This window comes from Clytia hemisphaerica, unplaced genomic scaffold (assembly GCF_902728285.1).
Source record: "Clytia hemisphaerica strain Z4C2 unplaced genomic scaffold, Clytia hemisphaerica genome assembly, whole genome shotgun sequence".
Lineage (NCBI taxonomy): Eukaryota > Metazoa > Cnidaria > Hydrozoa > Leptothecata > Clytiidae > Clytia > Clytia hemisphaerica.
In genome coordinates this window covers 2,416,361-2,435,172 of record NW_027103334.1, presented here as the reverse complement: position 1 = coordinate 2,435,172, position 18,812 = coordinate 2,416,361, and the positions used below count along the sequence as shown (strand labels likewise).

The window sequence follows — 18,812 nt, the reverse complement described above, 5'->3', positions numbered from 1 at the left end:
CTTTTGCAAAAAAAGAAGGTCTTCCTTCTCAAGACAAATTTTGTCTTATCGGGACCATTTTTCTCAAAAATGCTGATTTTTGCAGCATAAAATGTTTTGTACAAATTGTAATTGATACCTTTAAAGATTTTTAAACAATGCTACTTTATTAATTGAGCAAACATTAAGACAATTGATAGAATGCATAAATAATCAAATCAAGGAAATTTTCTTCAAATGATAACATTTTTTATAGACCAGCGGCCGAGGTAGTGAATTGTGTCACTTCGTAGGGCACCCCTTAGATCAGGGCAAAATTTTGATATTATGCTCCTAATAGGGTGTAGAATTGACAAAAAAAATTTGCCTTTCGAATCTCCTGCAGTTTTCGAGTGAATCGATTTTTAGTTAATCGATAGAACTTATCAAGGGTCCCCCCTTTACTAACGGTTTTTTCGAAGTCTGAAAATCAAATATCTGATGCTACTCAACTGATTCAGCTTGAAAAGTAGATGAAGAAAATGGGGTTATTTTTTAAGTTTCGACCACCTGGTGCCGAGAAACGGCATTTTTAAGGCGAAAAATCGACGTTTTGGGCGTTTTTCGATGACGTCAGCATTTTCCTAGAAGCATTTTCAGAAAAAATCACTCCCACGGCTGGATAGCCCTGAATTAGTAGTATCCAAAAATGGTATGGTTTGTTAACTTTCTATGTCTAAATCTCGAGATAATTCATTTTTAAGGTGGATAAATATGCTGAAAAACTGCTGACTCAGCAAAAAATATCGATCATTTTCAATATTTAAACCAAAATATCTCGAGATTTTGACATCGAAAGTTAACAAACCATACCATTTTTGGATACTACTAATTCAGGGCTATCCAGCCGTGGGAATGATTTTTTCTGAAAATGCCTCTAGGAAAATGCTGACGTCATCGGAAAACGCCCAAAACGTCGATTTTTAGCCTTAAAAATGCCGTTTCTCGGCACCAGGTGGTCGAAACTTAAAAAATAACCCCATTTTCTTCATCTACTTTTCAAGCTGAATCAGTTGGTAGCATCAGATATTTGATTTTCAGACTTCGAAAAAACCGTTAGTAAAGGGGGGACCCTTGATAAGTTCTATCGATTAACTAAAAATCGATTCACTCGAAAACTGCAGGAGATTCGAAGGGCAAATTTTTTTTGTCAATTCTACACCCTATTAGGAGCATAATATCAAAGATTTGCCCTGATCTAAGGGGTGCCCTACGAAAACCATTTTTAAGGCCTTTTCTGAACCTTGGACGCTGGCCTATTATTTTTTTGAAAAATTACGAAAAGTCTGAAAAATATTCAAAAAATCTAAACTGCTAGTATCTCCTGACAAACACCTGGCTTCCTGTTACTGAAGCCATGGCTATCATAGAAATTAGAAAGATCAGATTTAACAAACAGTTTTTTGTCAACAATTTTCCAGGCTACTTCTGATAATTACACATAGTCATAGCTCATTTTCTAAACGCTTAAACAAAAAGTTTGATTAGTCTTAAAAGTTTTAAATTTTTTTATAAAAATAGAATCTTATCTTAACTTAAATATCACATGGTATTATTAGAAGTTGCAGGTTGCTGTTTTAACTTTTATTTTATCCAAATTTAAAAACATGAAATGTTTTCCTTTTTTCAGTACACAATGGAACTTTAAGTTGAACCACATTCAGAATCCAAAACCACAACCAGAAGTTGTTTATCCTGATTTCTCATACCCAGTGGTTGAGAATATCCCTTATTCATATAAATCAATTGGTTGGATTGGCCATTCTTGTTCAAAATATACAAGTGTTGAAACCTATGGGTCGGTTGACAAGGAGGGAGGTCTGAAGACCACTGTCCCGCAAGAGGGAATCAATATCATTGATATTGACCATGAAAGTATGGTAAAATTTGGTACCGGGTGATTCAGAAAAAAGTGTAGAAGTTTAAAGTGAGGTTGTGAGAAAACTAAAACTGTTATAAATCTAAACTTTTCACTATTGGAAAGAAGAAAGTCTTAATACTTAAATTTTGAGCTATCATAGGTACTTTAAATTTGTTTCACCTGTTTTAAAATTATGAAGAAAATTCGAAAAAATTATCTTTCGAAAAAGTGTGATCTATAATGATTTTAGTTTTTTCACAATCTTAATTCAAATTTTTACACTTTTTTGAAACACCCGGTATAATTAGGTTATGGATTGTGTAATTATTTTAGTCTACATAATACCTTGAATGATCTTAAGCAAAACTCAATTTATTCTTGCCTTGCTATTTCAGCCATTCTCCGTAAGCTTCGACCACCACTTTTTATGTTAAGTTACTTTACAACTTTCTAAATATCCAAAGTTGAATAGTAGACATAAAAACTGTGAAATAACTCCAACTATTTGCACTCATCTTGTAATAAAATATTTCTACATCTTTTAGGTATCATACCAACTGCTGAGCGTAGACCATGGAGGAATGTTCTCTTAGGTAATGTAGTACTATCCAATTTCCTTGTCTTTCTTGTGTTTGCTTCGACCTTAAGTCAAGTTATCGTAGAATGTAGTTGGTAATGTTTTACAAGAAACATTTTTTCGTTTTTTTCCGCTCGTATTCTAGAAAGAATGGGCCATTTAGTTGATTCACAAAAAGGTTTTAATTAGAAATTCAAGTAGGGTTAAATTAAGTAGGGCCATGTTAATGCAGCTTGAATCACTTTACCCACCCTCTCATTGACTTAAAATTGGATGATATCTGCATTTCTTAAAAATCTCTGACATCTTCAGGTTCCTTTTCATTTTACAGAAATTGAAGATGAGAATATGCGTAGAGAAATAAGAGAAGCACAGTTAGCTGAATCAACTAAAACACTATCTCCGGACCCTGATGAAATCGATGAATTTTGTTCCCAAGAAGATTTGTCCTTCAATCCCTCAGCCTCGATGTCGATGAACCTTAAGAGAAGCTCCCGGAAGAAAATCATACCACTCTCAAAAATAGTTGAATTGCATAAAGTATTACATCAGTTTAGTACAGAGCGCAAAGGTTCATATAATCGTAACGTGCCGGAGAATCTGGCCAAAGAGACATTAATGGAATGTGCAGCAAACGCCAAGACCAGTGAACAATGGAATAATGTTTATGAACGTATGAGGGAAGATGTAATTCAAGATTTGATCAGCAAAGAACAAAGACGTCATTCCATTGACTGTAATACAGGTAACTCAACATTTTCATCTCAATAGTATATCTGATGTAACAGCTGGTCTCATGGGAGAAGGCACTGAGCCAGGGAAAGTCAATTCTTTTAGAGAAATGACCCCTCCCTAGTAAGTAGTAAGTCTACGACCGCAGTCGGAGGCGACCCGAAGGCTCCTCTTTTGATAGCTATCTACCCGAAGGTTGGGGAGGGCGCCACTCTTTCTCCCTGGATTGATCCACTTACCCTTGAGAAATGACCCCCTCCCTAGGGTGGACTTTGAAATGAACGAATAATCATAAAAATTCCTTTACAACTTTCATTCGATATGATTTTTAGTTTCCAAAGACCTGGAGAGGGGTACACCCTTCATACAAAAGGCGTCGTTTCAAAGTGTTGTTTCCAAGAGATACTTGACTTTAATCAGCTTTTTTGAATGTTTTTATTTTCGTGACAAAATTTGGGAAGCATGGGTGAGTTGCACCAAATCTGTACCGTGGTTTTGAAAACAAGACAAGACTGTCTTCAAATTGCCATAGAAGTAGATGTGTTAGGTATTAGAACTTGAGTTTTTGTGGATCTGGTACTGCGACAGAAGGTATCAGTCAGGACTAAGTCATTTTTTGATACTTTGTTTTGTCTTTGAAATATTAGCAGAAATCTTTGAGAGACAGGTCGTCCCATCTGTCACGCATATGCATTCACACAAATTTTTGTTATAACTGAAAATGTGTGACGGACGGGACATACATAATTTTGTTGTTTTCAAAGGTGAATTCGGCACAAGATGCTTATTTATTCAAGAACTGTATGTTCTGAGAATTTATTTTTGTATTTTGAGTATTCTCCTATCAAGATGTGTCCAAATAGTGGAGAAAACTGTAACAATTTTGATTAATGTTTCCTCTAAGAAGCTTTAAACACTAAACTTTGCTTTGAAAACAACAAAATTGTGTCCTATCTGTCACATGTTTTCAGTTATAACTCAAGTTTGGTTCAAGAAAAATGCTTGTAACTTTCAAATCATATACTTCCATTATAGAGTAACACTTTTACATAAAATTGACAAGAATTTAGAAGGCCAAATTTAAAATTGTGTTGAAGGAAGATAGGCATATGCGTGACGGACGGGACGTCCCGTCCATCACAGATTTGAGCTAATATTATTTCAAAGACAAAATAAAATATCAAAAAGTGACTTTTAGCTCTGACTGATACTTTCTGCCACAGTACCAAATCCACAAAAACTTAAGCTCTAATACCTAACACATTCACTTCTATGGTACTTTGAATACAGTTTGCTTTGTTTACGAAACCACGGTACAGATTTGGCGCAATTCACCCATATAAACTGCCAATGATAGTAAAATGAATTTATTCTTTTTCTTAGCCTAAAACTAGGCCCGAAATGATTTTATGTGTTTCGAGAAGAGTGTATTGATTGACCTTGAAAACCCTACACCAACCCTAGGATCGACTTGGCTTTGGGCTAGAACAAACAAAATATTTCTTTCTTGTGTTTTAGATGATGGCATTCTTTTGCGCGAAGAGTATCAGACAGGAGAAAAACATACAAAACTGAATTTAAAGGTAGGAGATAACCGCTCTTATAATGGGCTTTTCCAGAAATAGTCCGTGCCCCCTGTTGAGGATATCGGAGGGGTTCAGGGGGTAAACGATTTTTGCTCAAAAGTGGATATCAAGGGGGTTAAATATCTACAAGGGAGCGGATACCCAGGGGGTAAGTAAAAAGTAAAAAATACGATATCCAGGGGTAAGCATCTTTATAAGAGATCCAGGGGATTGAGCATATTTGTAAGAGTGGATATCCAGGGGGTCTTTGCTAATAAAGTAGGATATCCAGGGGGTTCGATACTTCGAAAAATTAATATCCTCAACAATGGGGGTAAAATCTTTTTCTGGAAAAGCCCAATATAATTCATTTTGGAATAAGTTAAAAATATTGTTTATATGATATATACAAAGCAGGCACGCTTTTTACATGGAGAAGGCAGAATTTACAAGACGTATTTTCAAATTTTATTCTCTTGCACTTCGGGAAAACGAAAATCACGTGTAAAAATGCTTTGGCAAGCAATACGTTAATTGTTATCTAACCAATAGTGGGGCCAGTTGATTATTGGTACCCAGAATTTTGCTATTCGAGGAATCTATTAATCCTTCGAAAATAGCTTTTTGACTTGTCTCGATTAGTTCGACATTCAATCTCGTTCTATTTGTGTGTTTGTTCTCGAAATAAACTCATAGTAACAGTCCAAAGATTAAGAAAGAGTATCGTGAGTGGAGTAGGGCTAAGAAAAGAAACACAGTTTTTCGAATATTAAACTGACTCATAATTGGTCCAGCGTGCAGCAGAATGGATCTTTAAAAAGCAACTGATCGAAAAGATTGTGTCTTTGTCGGGGCCTGTGCGCGCAATAAATTAACAAGTCGAGGCTAAACCAACGATCTAGAACTTTTGCCCCGCGTACCCGCGCGATGTTTGACCTATGTTTTGGATTGAATTGGTAGTAGAGTCAAATTTCCTGGTTAGATAAAAGGGTTGTTTCAGGTAGGGTCAGGTAGGGTTAGGGCTAGGGTTGGGGATGGGACCCCTGGTTAGGGGTTTAGCCCCCGGGTAGAGTTTGGAGTAAATACCATGTTTATAAGCAACTTTGAACTCCTTAATGCAGTCGTGACTCGATGGCCGAATGGTTAAGGTGCTTTGTATATAGTGGGTTCGAATCCCATCAGCGGCAAAAGTTTCGAAATTTCGGGAAATGCATCAAAAACTTTCAAAACTTAGCAATACAAAGAAAGTGTCAAAGAATAGAAGCTCAGAGTGGAGGATGGGAAGGAAATTTTTTTGCGTCACTTAAGTAACCCGGTACGAACGACATTCGGTTATTGCCACGTCAGCTGGACCTTCACGCCGCTCCGGCTTCTTGTTATGATTTAAAAGTTACAAGCATTCAATTAATATGAAAACGTATAAACTCAAATAATTAAGTTTTATCAAAACACAATGCACGCAACAATTGCTGTCACTATCATCATGAGGTGTTTTAAACCGTAATTTGAATTAATACCATCTGCCGCGTTTTTGTATTGTGCCACGGTAACCTCGCTATTTTTTTCCCCATCGCTTGTCATCTGACTTGTGGTGGTTGTTGTTGTTGTATCCGGTAGAATTGGGAATGGTGGGATTCCTCTGCCGGAGGCTTCAACAACATCTGGTGATTCCCTACCGAAGCCAACATACTCAAGCGATCCTCCATCTGGATTTGAAGTTGTTGTAGCTGGCGATTCGGTAGGTTCTGTTGTGGATGGTGCATTTGTAACATCTAGTGGGTTTGGATTGAATGGGAACCCTCCACCACCACCTTTAGTCAATCCTCCATCTGAAATTTTAGTTGTTGTTGTTGTAGTTGGTGCATCTGTAAACAGTGGAAAACCGCCAGGGGGCATTCCAGCAAAGGTGTATTGGTGTTTCATGGAAGAAACTAAAAGAGTCAGAGCCAGAATCTTCATCAGTATCATCTTCAATGATGTTTATTTTGGAAAAACTTCATCTGTCGCAAACTGAGTTATTTGTTCATGATTATGAAGGTCTTTTTGATGGTCACAACTCGTTCTGTCTTCCTGATCATTGTAGATTCTGACCATCTCTTTATACTATTTAAGCACTCAATTTATCGAATGGTCAAATCTTAATGTTGTTTTAGGGGCTTTTAAGGCTTTTATTTACTATCTCAGGATAAAAGCATAGTCTGAACTTACATTAAGTAAGAACTTGATATTTGCCTACTGTGAGTTTCGAATGACATCATTGCCCTTTTGATATAATACTTTATGAGACTCTTTTTGATTAGTATCAGTCACTATTAGCACTGTTTAGATTATTGATATATCATAAAAAATAGCATCCATTTAAAAGTCTATTTCAAATTAGCTCGCAGTGTTTTTTGAAACCTTGATAACTTTCGAAAGAATTTGAATTAGTAAGCGGTTTCGTGCTCGTTAGAAAGATAATCCGGAGTGGAGTATTAGCAAAAAAGAAAAAAGATTAAAAAATGGAAAAACGAAGATGAAAAATGAAGAAGAAAATCAGCTTCTTGTAGAATAATGCTATGATCTTCATTTTTGTATCAGAAACTCTTCAATCTTAGAACGTCATAAATACGAAAAAAGACTCAAAAAAAATAAATTCAACCAAAAAATACAGCTTAAAAAACTCATTTTCAACCCGGGGGGGGGGGGGCACTCATATGATCTGGCCTACGTCATGTGCTGCGCTTAAAGGGTGGGGTTTTTCAGTATCCCAAAATGCACTGTAAGGGTGTGTTTCTGTGAGTTTGCACTGGGCTTTTCCAGAAAAAAAATCGTGCACCCCCTGTTCAGGAGGTCCATTTCCTTTCCAAGGGGGTAAGGTTTGAAATGCAGTGGAATTCCATAAGGGTAGACGAAAATCCGTCAAAAATAAGCGGAATTCCAAGGGGGTAATGATTGAAAATTTGTAAAAATTCGGAATTCCAGTGGGGTATGATCCTAAAATTGCCTGGAATTCCAAGGCGGTATGTCACAAAAGGTTGGACCTCCTCAATAGGGTGCACGGTTTTTTCTGGAAAAGCCCACTACAAGGGTAGAATTTTAAAACAAATTCAGAATAATTGATAAAAAGTAAGGTTTTTACTTCTCGTTTGTTTGAAAAAGTTTTTATTGTCAGCTGACAAAAATAATTTTCTCAGTTTTTCTTTGAAACAGAAAATTTCCCAAGCTTCTTCTTTCACGCAGATTTACAGCTGAGAAATATAGTGCACTATAAGGGTTGGGTAAAGATTTTGAAAAGCAGATTTTGCGCGGCACATACCGTCGTTTCGAAATCAAGTGCCCCCCCCGGATTTTCAATCTTCATTTTCCGATCTTTTTTGAGTTTTTTCTTTATAACAATATATCCCACTCCTGTTTGTCTTTTCAACGAGCACAAAATCACTACTTAATTCAAATTCTATCAAAAGTTATTGAGGTTTGAAAAAAACACTGTTAGCTAATTTGAAATAGACTAGAAGTTTTCATAAGACTTCTTTTTGTCTGTTTGGTATTGTCAATTAACCAACGCTATTATGTTCTCATTAATTCACTGGCCCCACCCAGGTCCGAGAAAATTTATAACTTGAAAAATTAAGTATTTAAATTAAGCTCTAATGATACTTGCTAATTATCTAAAGCTGACATGCTAACATATTTTTCATTCAGAAAAGAACCTCTGATGATGTTTAATGCCATTTAAAATGAGACATAATAAACCTTATCCTACCATTTTGATACAAAGCAACAAAAATATTAAGGGTATACCCTCTAACGTTGTTGGATTTTGAGATAGAGATGTTTTTCATAGCAGTTATGTTTTGTAGAAATGTGTTTTCATTTTTAACGGGGAATTCCTAACAATTCGAATATAAATTTTGAGTACTCTTAGGCTCGAAATAAGGGGGGGGGGGTTCGAATAAACGGGGGGGGGGGGATTGGAAAATTTTCAAAGTTTTAATAGACGGGGGACTTAATTCACAAATTGTACATGTGGAAACACAAAAATAAGGTTAACATAGGGTAAAATAAGGCTATTTAGAGCAAAATAAGGGACTTCCTTTTGACAACTGAAAAAATTCTTAAAAATTAGGAAACGGGGGGTTTTGATAAGGTCTGGGCCGTTGGAAAATTTTCGAAAAATTAACAAGCGGGGGAGGAGGCGTTTATTCGGAACCCAAGACTACATAACTGCAATGCAAGGGTGTGAGTTGGTAGAGGTTGTGGTTTGTGGCAGCACTCACCTCGTTCTACGCTCGGGACGAACACTTGCTGTTTCTTCATCGTGTGTCACGTACGCAGAACCAGCTACCTTATAACACGACTATTACTAGTCATTTTATTAACACGAATTGAAAACTTTCTTGTTATTAAAAACCTCCCTTAATTAAAACCAGCCGTAGTGTCCTTGAAAAAGCAAATAAAATTCGTGGTAATCTTTTTGCGTGTTAATTTCAAGGCCCGTACTTGCCTAGTAATATTCGTGTAATAAGGTAATCATTTTTGTGGCCCTTGGTGGAAACAATTTCTCAGCTGCCTAAAAGCTGTTGAAGCATGCCACGTAAAATATATGTTATTATTATTCACTTTTCACACTTTCATTTTCTTGAAAAAGTATTAAGTACTCGACATTAAGGCGTTTTAAATTCCTTATTCCGAGAGGATGCCAAAAAGGTGCTAAAATATTTAACTGGAAAATTGCCCAGCTCACCTGACGGGGAGGACTTCCAGACTTTTCGGAGTGAGATCATTAGTGTCCTCCTGGGTTGGTTCCCCCAACTAAAAATCCAAATTTCTCGATTTTACCCCCCACTATATTTAAAATGTTTTCGGTTTCCCCCTCACTATATTTAAAATGTTTTCGGTTTCCCCCTCTTTTTTGCTTTCCCCCAGTTATTTGACGATTTTGCGGTTCCCCCATAATTATGGTTAACATAAAAATGCCTTAAATCAAGTTTAAAGTTTTGGAAAGCTTGAAAATATAGCCTTAAAACTGCTTGAAAGGGAGGAGGGGTGACAGGGGAAGGAAACCTACCTAATAGGGTTCTAGGGATTGGAAGTATACTTTTTAAATATTTTTGTTATATTTATTTTGTAGAAGATTATAATTATTTACAACCTTAACAAAAAAACACTTTGTCCTTATTTTCACGACAGCAAACCAAATACGTCAGCACATCAATTAGTCCGTCAGTGCTTTCTATTTTGAAACATTACGCTAAACTAATTAACAGTTATTTAAGTAAACATGACAAATCCTTTTTTGCCTGGCACCGATGTTTATCGTCACATGCTCAATAAACCAGACACAAGAAACCAGCTGGATACCAACCCAATATAGAATCGGAAGTTCCCTAGCTTCATATCTGCGGCACTACTTGAATAGCCTTTGGCATTTGCGTTGTTTTCACCGCCATATCTGGTCATTTCACCGTCGGTTGCCGTCCCTCTATTTCCTCCAACATTGTCCCAATTTGGTACACCATCATCTTCTCCAGGACCTCCTCCTCCTAACAGGTCTATTCCTGTGACAGTATCGTTATATCTAATCGGGGAAGATAGGGTGGTTTTTACGGTGGGCGGTGCATCTGTGGTTGTTGTAGTTGACGTCGTTTTTGTTGTATCGCCGCCTGGTGGTGGGAAGAAGCCGCCTGGTGGCATGCCAGTAGAAACGAAATGGTATTTTGTTATCATCACTGTCATAGCGATGCGAAGGATTGTTGCCATCGACATTTTCTCTGATGCAATCTTATTCCAGTTTGCCTTATTAGCAGTTATAGTGTACTTTGCTGTTGACACCTTTATGCCGAGGATGTGATCTCTACGTTTAAGTCTTGTCTTTTATACTGATATAGACTATATCTATCCATATCTCATAAACTTACTCCAATCTGATAGTAGTATTTGTTTGGACTTTTTGAGTCGTCTTATTTGAAAAAAGAGCCAATCAAATGGTTTGATTTTGAACTTTCTTTCTTTGTTTTTTTAGTAGGTTTTTATTTTCACTTTGCCGAGCCAGACTTACATAGTTTAAGTCTAAAAGAAACTTGGAAAATTTAGAAGTAACGTATTAAAAAGGTGCCAATAGATCAGATAAAAAAGATTCGAAAGCTTTTTTAGATAATTTTCTTATCACTTAGAAGTTGTCTTTTGTCGAATATTTTGAATTTCTTGATAGGGTTTTTGAAAATATTTAGTGTTGAGGGTCCTTTACCCCACCATCATAAATCTGTACCTATTCCATTATTGAATTTTCCCTCTTTTCTATAAAAGTAAATATCCCCCCGCCCCCTAAAAAAAAACCTCTTGAGATATTGATAAACGGAGCCCTATATTGCGAGTTCTGAAGTCCAATCCAATTCCTACGAGTTAGACCAAAAATGACGATTTCTAACTCAAACTGGGCATTACAGGAGGGCTTCGTCCTCCTAACATAGCCCATGTCTGATATATACGACATTGGCACTTAAAGTGTTAAGTGATCAAATTGTCATCAAAAAGTTATTATTGAAATAGGGCGTTTCCTTTCAAAGTTTTTAGATATGTACTCGATAGGTATAAAAGGCAAGATACGGTTGGCTAGAACGATCCATTTGTAATTTTCAAGATAACTTTTCTTTTAAATTGAAAACACTCCTGATTCATTTGTCTTGATAAAATATATTTTGAAAGGCTACACGTTTATTTGTATAAGGAACACGTTTATAAGGAACTTGATGCTGAAAATTGCCCGAAAAATAAGGAATTATTAAGAAGCTACTCAGGCTGAGAATAAGAAAACAAGTTAAAGAACAGAGAGTCAAACTTGAAGTTACACACGTTTACAAAAGCTATAAACAAAAAGGTGTCAAACGAAACAACATTCAATAACCGTCTTTTCTGTACTTTAGTCTGTTATATTTCCTAGTGTAAATTGTTTACGGCTTAGACGGAGAACGGAAAAGCGGAAAATTTTGGCTCAAAAAATATTTCAAGGGTAAACTCAAAAAAAACTTTTAGTGTGCAATATGCAGGGCCGGCGAATCAATTTTGAAAGTGGAGGGGCCAAATAGTAAGTGTCTAAGGAGGCGCCACCATGGTTGGCGCCGACGGGCCTTTCTTAGCAAAAAAGTGGGGGGGGGGATGGCTCCCCCGGCCCCCCAGTTTCGCCGGCCCTGATATGGGACCAAGCACCCACCAAAAAGTAAAATCAAAATCAGTTAAAGCGCCCATTAACCAAGCATGACCCACCAATAACTACACGTTTTTTTTTAGAACACGCCATATAAGAACATAAGGCTTCGATGGACAAAATGTTAAGACCAAGTTAAGAACATTTTAAGGCTTTGAGGACTCGAAAGCAGACAATTTATTAGGCAAATGGACAAAAATACAAAAAAAAATGAGGAAAATAAGAAAATGTTAAAAACATTTGTGCGCTTAAAACTCAAAAAGCTAAGAACATCCGAAGGCGTCAAAAATTTTGGATGTTCTTATAAGAAAAACGTGTAGACCGTGACCGTGAAATTGATGTGCTCGATTCGATCGATTTGTTTTTATTTTTATGTTTTTGTTTTATTAGACAGATATTCATGATTAGTACTAGTAATCGTATGGTTTGGAGTGCAATTAACGATTAATCACGAGTAACAAAGGAGAAAATAGTAATTTACACGAGTGCAAATTACGGTATTTTCTCCTTTGTTACGAGTGATTAATCGTTAATTGCACGACAAAACATACGATTCCGAGGTAATCATCATAATATAAACATTCGAAAACCTCCTTTTTTTCTTTTGTGTTTAAAAAGAAAACATTGCAGTGTAATTTTTCTTTGTTTTCAATTAAAAGAAGCTATTTTAACGTAAAATTTCTTTGTTCTTTTTTATATTGAAGATAAAAATGTCTTTGTTTTTTATTATATAGTAAAAAAAAGTCTCTGACACAGGACTTGGGAGAGAAAAGAATAAGGGGACAAAAGTGTCCCCCCGCCGAAGAGTGCAAAAAGTAGTAATAGTGGAATTAACGATTAATCGCACTCCTCTAAACCAATCAGATTCGAGTAATTTTGCACGGCTGACGATTACCTGTTTAATCAGAATTTACACAAGGTTAAAAATGAGCTTTTCACAAGGGCTTCCTCAAAAGTATAAGGGCACTTTTTACTTTTTTGACAATTTCTCTGGCGTGAAACAGTCTCGTTATGTTTTATTTTTTTAAAGGAAAATTAATTTTGAATTTAGCTGTACCTTGGTATAGAGCACTTTGTCAACTAATTAATTACTGATTATCTAAAAGATTAAAGATTTCTGAAATGTTGTAAAAAGAAGATGAAAAAGTGTTTCAAAAATTATGACATTAGACTTTTTGGAATATTTGAATCTTGTTGATCTTTGTTCAGATTTTTTCATAATCTTAGATAGAAGATTACTGAGCTGTGAATTAGGTTATTTTTGCTGTTTTCATCATTTTTGGTCGTTTTAGGCCTACTTCAAAGGACTATAACTTTTTATCCAAGGAAAATATGAAAAATCTGTACAATAATTTAACATAAGTGAGGCTCAAAATTCCTAAAAGGTATTTTGTTACAGATTTCGAACCAGTAGAAAAATCTTCATAATCTTCAAATTTTTTTCATATTTATGTTTCTTTTTCATTTATTCATTTTTTCAAAAGTCTTTAATCTTTGAGATTAATGCTCCTCGAAGCATAAATTTAAATTAATCTAACCGATATTCAGCCATAGTCCGATAAAATATCATAACGCCGGCTTTAGCTACCTTATCGGGGAAAAAATGTCGGGGAAAGTGACAAAAATGCCTCTAGGTGACGGAATTTTTCCCCGACGAAAAAAAAACCCCGACTAAATAAAACTCCGACATTTTTTTCCCCGATCAGGTATCTTCATTAGACCAAGCAATAAGTTAGTTTAACCTTTTTCGGATTCTAAAATATACAATTAGACATCGGCTTCTATTTTAAATGGAACTTGATGACCATGTCAGAATATGTTTTTTGGAGAAAAATTATCGCTAATGGAAGAAATAACCATCCTTTGTATATACATAGTGAGATGAAAAACTAAATCTTCGGCGACACTTCCATTAAAAACAGGCTGGCACCCTCACCCGATACGAAGAGAGCCACTTTTTCCATTTCTTTCCACATTATCAACAGACGCCTTAACATTTCTTTAACACATATGGAGCCATTGATTGATTGCACATGCAGATAACAGGTAAAGTGCATATCAAATAAAAGAGCGGTAACCCACCAAAAGCACATCAAATATTATTGGTTCTTCAATGTGGCTAAACCACCTTCACCATCATCGTCAATGTAAAGTCACTTTTATTCTATAAGGGTTTTGAACTACGAACAACTTTGGAAACCTCGTCACAGTTATTTTCGTTACCGACGACTTTAAAATACACACAGCTTTAAAACAATATCACATGCATCTATTGTTTTTACTTTCTCCACAAGTAATTTGTAGCGGCCAGGCAAACCAACTTCTAAATTAAAGAAACGCAATTGGAAGACACAATCATGAAGATATCAACGATTCTTTTTATTACCTTAATGGCATCGACAGCGAATTATCAACTCGTTTCTGCTTTCAGCTTCCTTTTACCCGAAACAGGATGGGTTGATTCGAGTGGTGATTTACCTCCTCCTATGGGCGGTGAAGAAGGCGACCCTATGGGTGGTGAAGAAACTGAAGGTCCAACAACGACTACAAAAACCTTTGATTTTACAATGCCAAACATACCGCCAGTTTTAAAAACCACCCTACCACCCGTTGTAGAAAACACCTTACCACCCGTCGTAGAAACCACCCTACCAACCGCTGTAGAAACCACCCTACCGCCCCTGATCAAATATAACGATACTGTCACTGAGGCGGTGAATCCCACAGGAGAAGAAAGCCTGTTAGGAGGAGGTGGTTCTGAAGAAGATGATGATCCAACATTAAGTACAGATGACGGAAACCTATCTACTTTCAAACTCGATTCTTCAGACAATGAAGCGGAGACTTTGAGAATGAACACAAAAAAGGACAGTGATAACGACACCAATGAGCCAGGCAGCTATTCGAGTAGCGGTGCAGATTTGAAGCTGGGAAACTTTCGATTTTATATTGGGTTGGCTTTAGTTGGCATAATCTTCTGTTTAGTGTATTGAATATATAATGACAATCCTTTGCATGGGATAAATGTTGTATCGATACAATAAATTAAACACTTTCGTGAACTAATAGTTGAACCATGCAATCCTTTCTCAAGACAATATCTTCTCTTTCCTGTCATTTTGTGACGAGTCGAGTGTGTTGTTTTATATTGGGCTATTCCAGAAAGAATTTGTACCCCCTATGACGTTGAGGAGATCTTTTTTTAATTTATTTTATTCTCTCGCTAATTCGAATTTGTGTTCATCGAATTCTCAGCCTTTGGAATCATGAAACTATTTTGTATAATCCATTCCGTGTGACGTCATTTTCGCCCACAATCAGCCATTTTACAAGAAATGGTATAAGGAATATGTACAGGATGACTTAGTAACACTTTGATAGTTCAAAGTCTTCAAATATTTCTGCAATGCTGGATAACAACATTTAATTTCCAATATTTAGTAATAGATATTGTATTGTAAAATGTTTACTTTGTGAGAACAGAGACAATTATCTTTAAATGTGATCTTATCTTCTTTAAATCAAATCAATGCTTTCAAGAGACCTTTCGAACCTTTTTTTTGAAAGATTTTAACGACTAGAAAAAGTGACCACGATGTACCTTATCGGGGAAAACTTCTTCGGGGAAGAGTGACGAAATTTTGGACAAGTGACGAATATTTTCCCCGACGAAGTTTTCCCCGATAAGGTACATCGTATTTCAAATTACCGTACGCATTTGGCCAGGATTTAGGATTTTGAATTGGGCTATTCCAGAAATAGTCTATACCCCCCTATTTTGAAGAGGTGTGACGTCCTTGGTGGTCTGGGAAATAAAAAATCCAGGTGGTTCAGGTTTTTCGATTGTAAGAATCAGGGTGGTTAGTATACGAGGTCGGAAATCTAGGATGGTCTAAAAAAATGAGAAAATAATCCAAGGGGGTTCCTGAAAAATTGAAACTCTACGCGCCTAATTTTTTAAAGTCAGTAACTTTTACCAGAATAAAATGTTTGAAATTATCTAGTCCCTTTACTTCGAACAAACTCTCAGTAAAAAGTGAAATATTCTCTCTATGTTAGACTCTGCATCGGTCATTTTTTTTAGTATTTTCCTAAGAAATTGGGTGTTTTAGAGTCTGCGAAGGCTTGAAATGTTCTTAACTTATTCTTTGTTATTTTGTGCCATCGAATTCTATGTTCTTATATAGATTGTTCTTATAAAAAAGAAACGTGTATGCGTATTTAAGAAGATATTTTGGAAATAGAATGAAGGGAGAAAGATCCAACAAAGATAAAGATCAAGGAATAAAAGGTCTAGGGAAATTTTGGACGGCGTCAACCCACTTAGTAGTCGCCATTAGTCTGATTTACGCCCTACCCTACCTTTTGGTAGATAGCTATCGAAAGAGGAGCCTTCGGGTCGCCTCCAACTGCGGTCGCAGACTTTATTACTTTACTTACTAAACTATTCCGCTATTTACGATCATGTACAGATAGAACCATTTCCCGTTTATCAAAATTGAAATCGGGTTCATATGTCACGTTTAAACCACCCTTACTTACTTAAGCGACCGTAGTGCAGTGATAGAGCACCCGGCTACGATGCGTAAGGTTTCGGTTGTGGGTTCAACTCCCAGCCGGGTTATACCAAAGATTCCCAAAATGGTACTTGATGCCTCTCTGCTTGATGTGCAGCAATTAAGAGAAGGATCAAGAGTAAGTGGAGCAATCCAGGGAGAAAAGGTGGCGCCCTACCTTACCTTTGGGTAGATAGCTATCGAGAGAGGAGCCTTTGGGTCGCTGACTTATTACTTTACTTACTAAACTATTCGGCTACAATTTAATTGGTTATCATCTTCTTCATAGGCACACTCGTTAGATCAGTTACCGAATATTGGAATGGATTTGTTATCTTCTTTAACTTGGATCAATCTTTCTTTCAATGATTTCTTGGTATGTACACGTCCCGTCCCTTTCCAGACAATATTAAGGGTATCGTGATAGATAGGTGTACTTCACCCCCTGATATATTTCCAGCTCAAAGATATAGATGCCGTGCTTTCTTACTCTTAACTCTTTAAACCCAGGAGACGTGTAAATACGTTTTGAATTTCCCAATATACCGGGTCCCAGACTTAAGGTTTTCACTCCTGACCATTTGATTTAAAAGGGCATAAACAGAATGTTTTTAGAAAGAATATAAAAATACCTTTTCAATGGTGCCAAAACCATTGTCTAACTCTCAAGTTACAAGCTTTTATGCCAATTTTAAATTTTCAAATGTTGCGCGTTGGAAAGGTTAAACAAATTCATCACCCTTATTTTTGCTGGGGAGGGTTTTTCAAAGACAGTCTAAAGGTGGAGGTATTTTCAGTGGTATTTTCAAGGGTTTAAAGATATGGCCCCCTTTATTTTCAGAAGATTACTTTCTGTGAGGGGGCTAGAAATATTGTATTTCTTGAGGTGAATTGAGGCAAAGAGGCGAAGAGTTTTTTCTGGGTTATGTTGAATAGTTAGATTTTTTTTGACTTTCAGACGATACCACCATCTATGTTGATGTTAAAGAATGTAATCTATCTGAACATGCGCAATAATCCCTTGGTTACTCTACCTGATGGTAAGAATCACTGATCTCTAACTATTTGGCTGGATCGGGCTACCCGTATATAGGAAGCGTGTCCAGTTTTAGAGCTGACTAGTCTGACATTTTGTTTTCAAGTCTGGTCGTCAACAGCACGATTCGAATGTTTTGAAATTCGAACGTTCGAATATCTAAGGTAAATTGGCGGACCAATCCACTTCAAAATTGGACACGCTTCCACGAGAAATCTGTTAGCAGTTACCTAGTGTGTAAAAGAATTATATTCATGGTAAGAATTATTGACTTTCATTTGATTTTATTCAGTATTGCAGGTGTAATCCATGAAATACAAGGTTCCCAAGGTGATTAGTGTATCCCAAAGCTCGAAATTTGAAAATGAACCCTTTTGAGAAGATTTAAAAATCCTGACAGAGACTAATCTTTATCAAAATTCTTTTAGGGATGAAGCTTTTTTTATATTGCAACTAATCGTTTTACTTCAAATAAACGCCCTCCCGCCCTCCCCCCTCACATAAACGCCTCCCTTCTCTAGTGATGGGATCATTTATTAGAAACATTGAACTGGTTTTGAAAATAAGGTTTTCCTTCCCTTTATTAACGTGACCTTGGTTATAAATCTATAAACAACCCCCTTCATTTGAACGCCCCTTAAATAAACGCCCCTTTTAAATGTAATATGGTAACGATTTTATCAGGAAGATGACGAGTTATTATTTGACGACTCGGTATTAATTAATTAATTACTCGGTATAAAGTTTTACATATTGAGAAAATTGTTTAAATAAAATACAAATTTTAATTCTAAGGCTACAAAAAATTTATATAATTTTTACGGGGCGTTTTATCTCACGTTTCAGACTGCTTCGTAGATATTGTAAGCAAAGGGTTCCTTACACAAGAAAAATTCTTATAAAAGCATAAATCTTTTCACATCAGAATCAAAATAGATCAGGCATTTTCTCAAATTAATTTTCCAAGATTTTGTTTAAAACTACAGAATTATTATCAATTGGCGGAGAAATTCTATCCCATGACTTAAAAATAAGTAAAGTAAATAAACTTAAAATATAAATTTGCAATAAATTTTGAAATATCCCTTTCTGTTCTAGATATATCGAACCTGAAAAAATTGAAATGCTTCATTGTCTCATTTTGTTGTCTTCAAGATGTCAACCCAAGGTTTGTAAAAATCTCTTTTTTGCTTTGATGAATAAACGTACTGTTTATTCTGGGTGATGTATACTCGAAAATTGAGTTATAGGTAGAAAGCTTAAAATTTGAATAAAAAAAAT

At 36.0% G+C, this 18,812-nt stretch overlaps 1 protein-coding gene across 1 annotated transcript in view; it reads left to right on the top strand.

Annotated features, from left to right (window-relative positions):
• The window catches only part of LOC136817498 (uncharacterized), a 38,320-nt gene that overhangs the window by 2,655 nt on the left and 16,853 nt on the right, over nucleotides 1-18,812 (top strand). Inside the window, exons 2-8 of the mRNA XM_067073820.1 lie at nucleotides 1,649-1,893; nucleotides 2,425-2,472; nucleotides 2,788-3,201; nucleotides 4,707-4,771; nucleotides 16,785-16,871; nucleotides 17,454-17,535; nucleotides 18,630-18,699. Coding sequence (XP_066929921.1) covers nucleotides 1,649-1,893; nucleotides 2,425-2,472; nucleotides 2,788-3,201; nucleotides 4,707-4,771; nucleotides 16,785-16,871; nucleotides 17,454-17,535; nucleotides 18,630-18,699 — 1,011 coding nt within the window. The remainder of the gene's footprint in view (nucleotides 1-1,648; nucleotides 1,894-2,424; nucleotides 2,473-2,787; nucleotides 3,202-4,706; nucleotides 4,772-16,784; nucleotides 16,872-17,453; nucleotides 17,536-18,629; nucleotides 18,700-18,812) is intronic.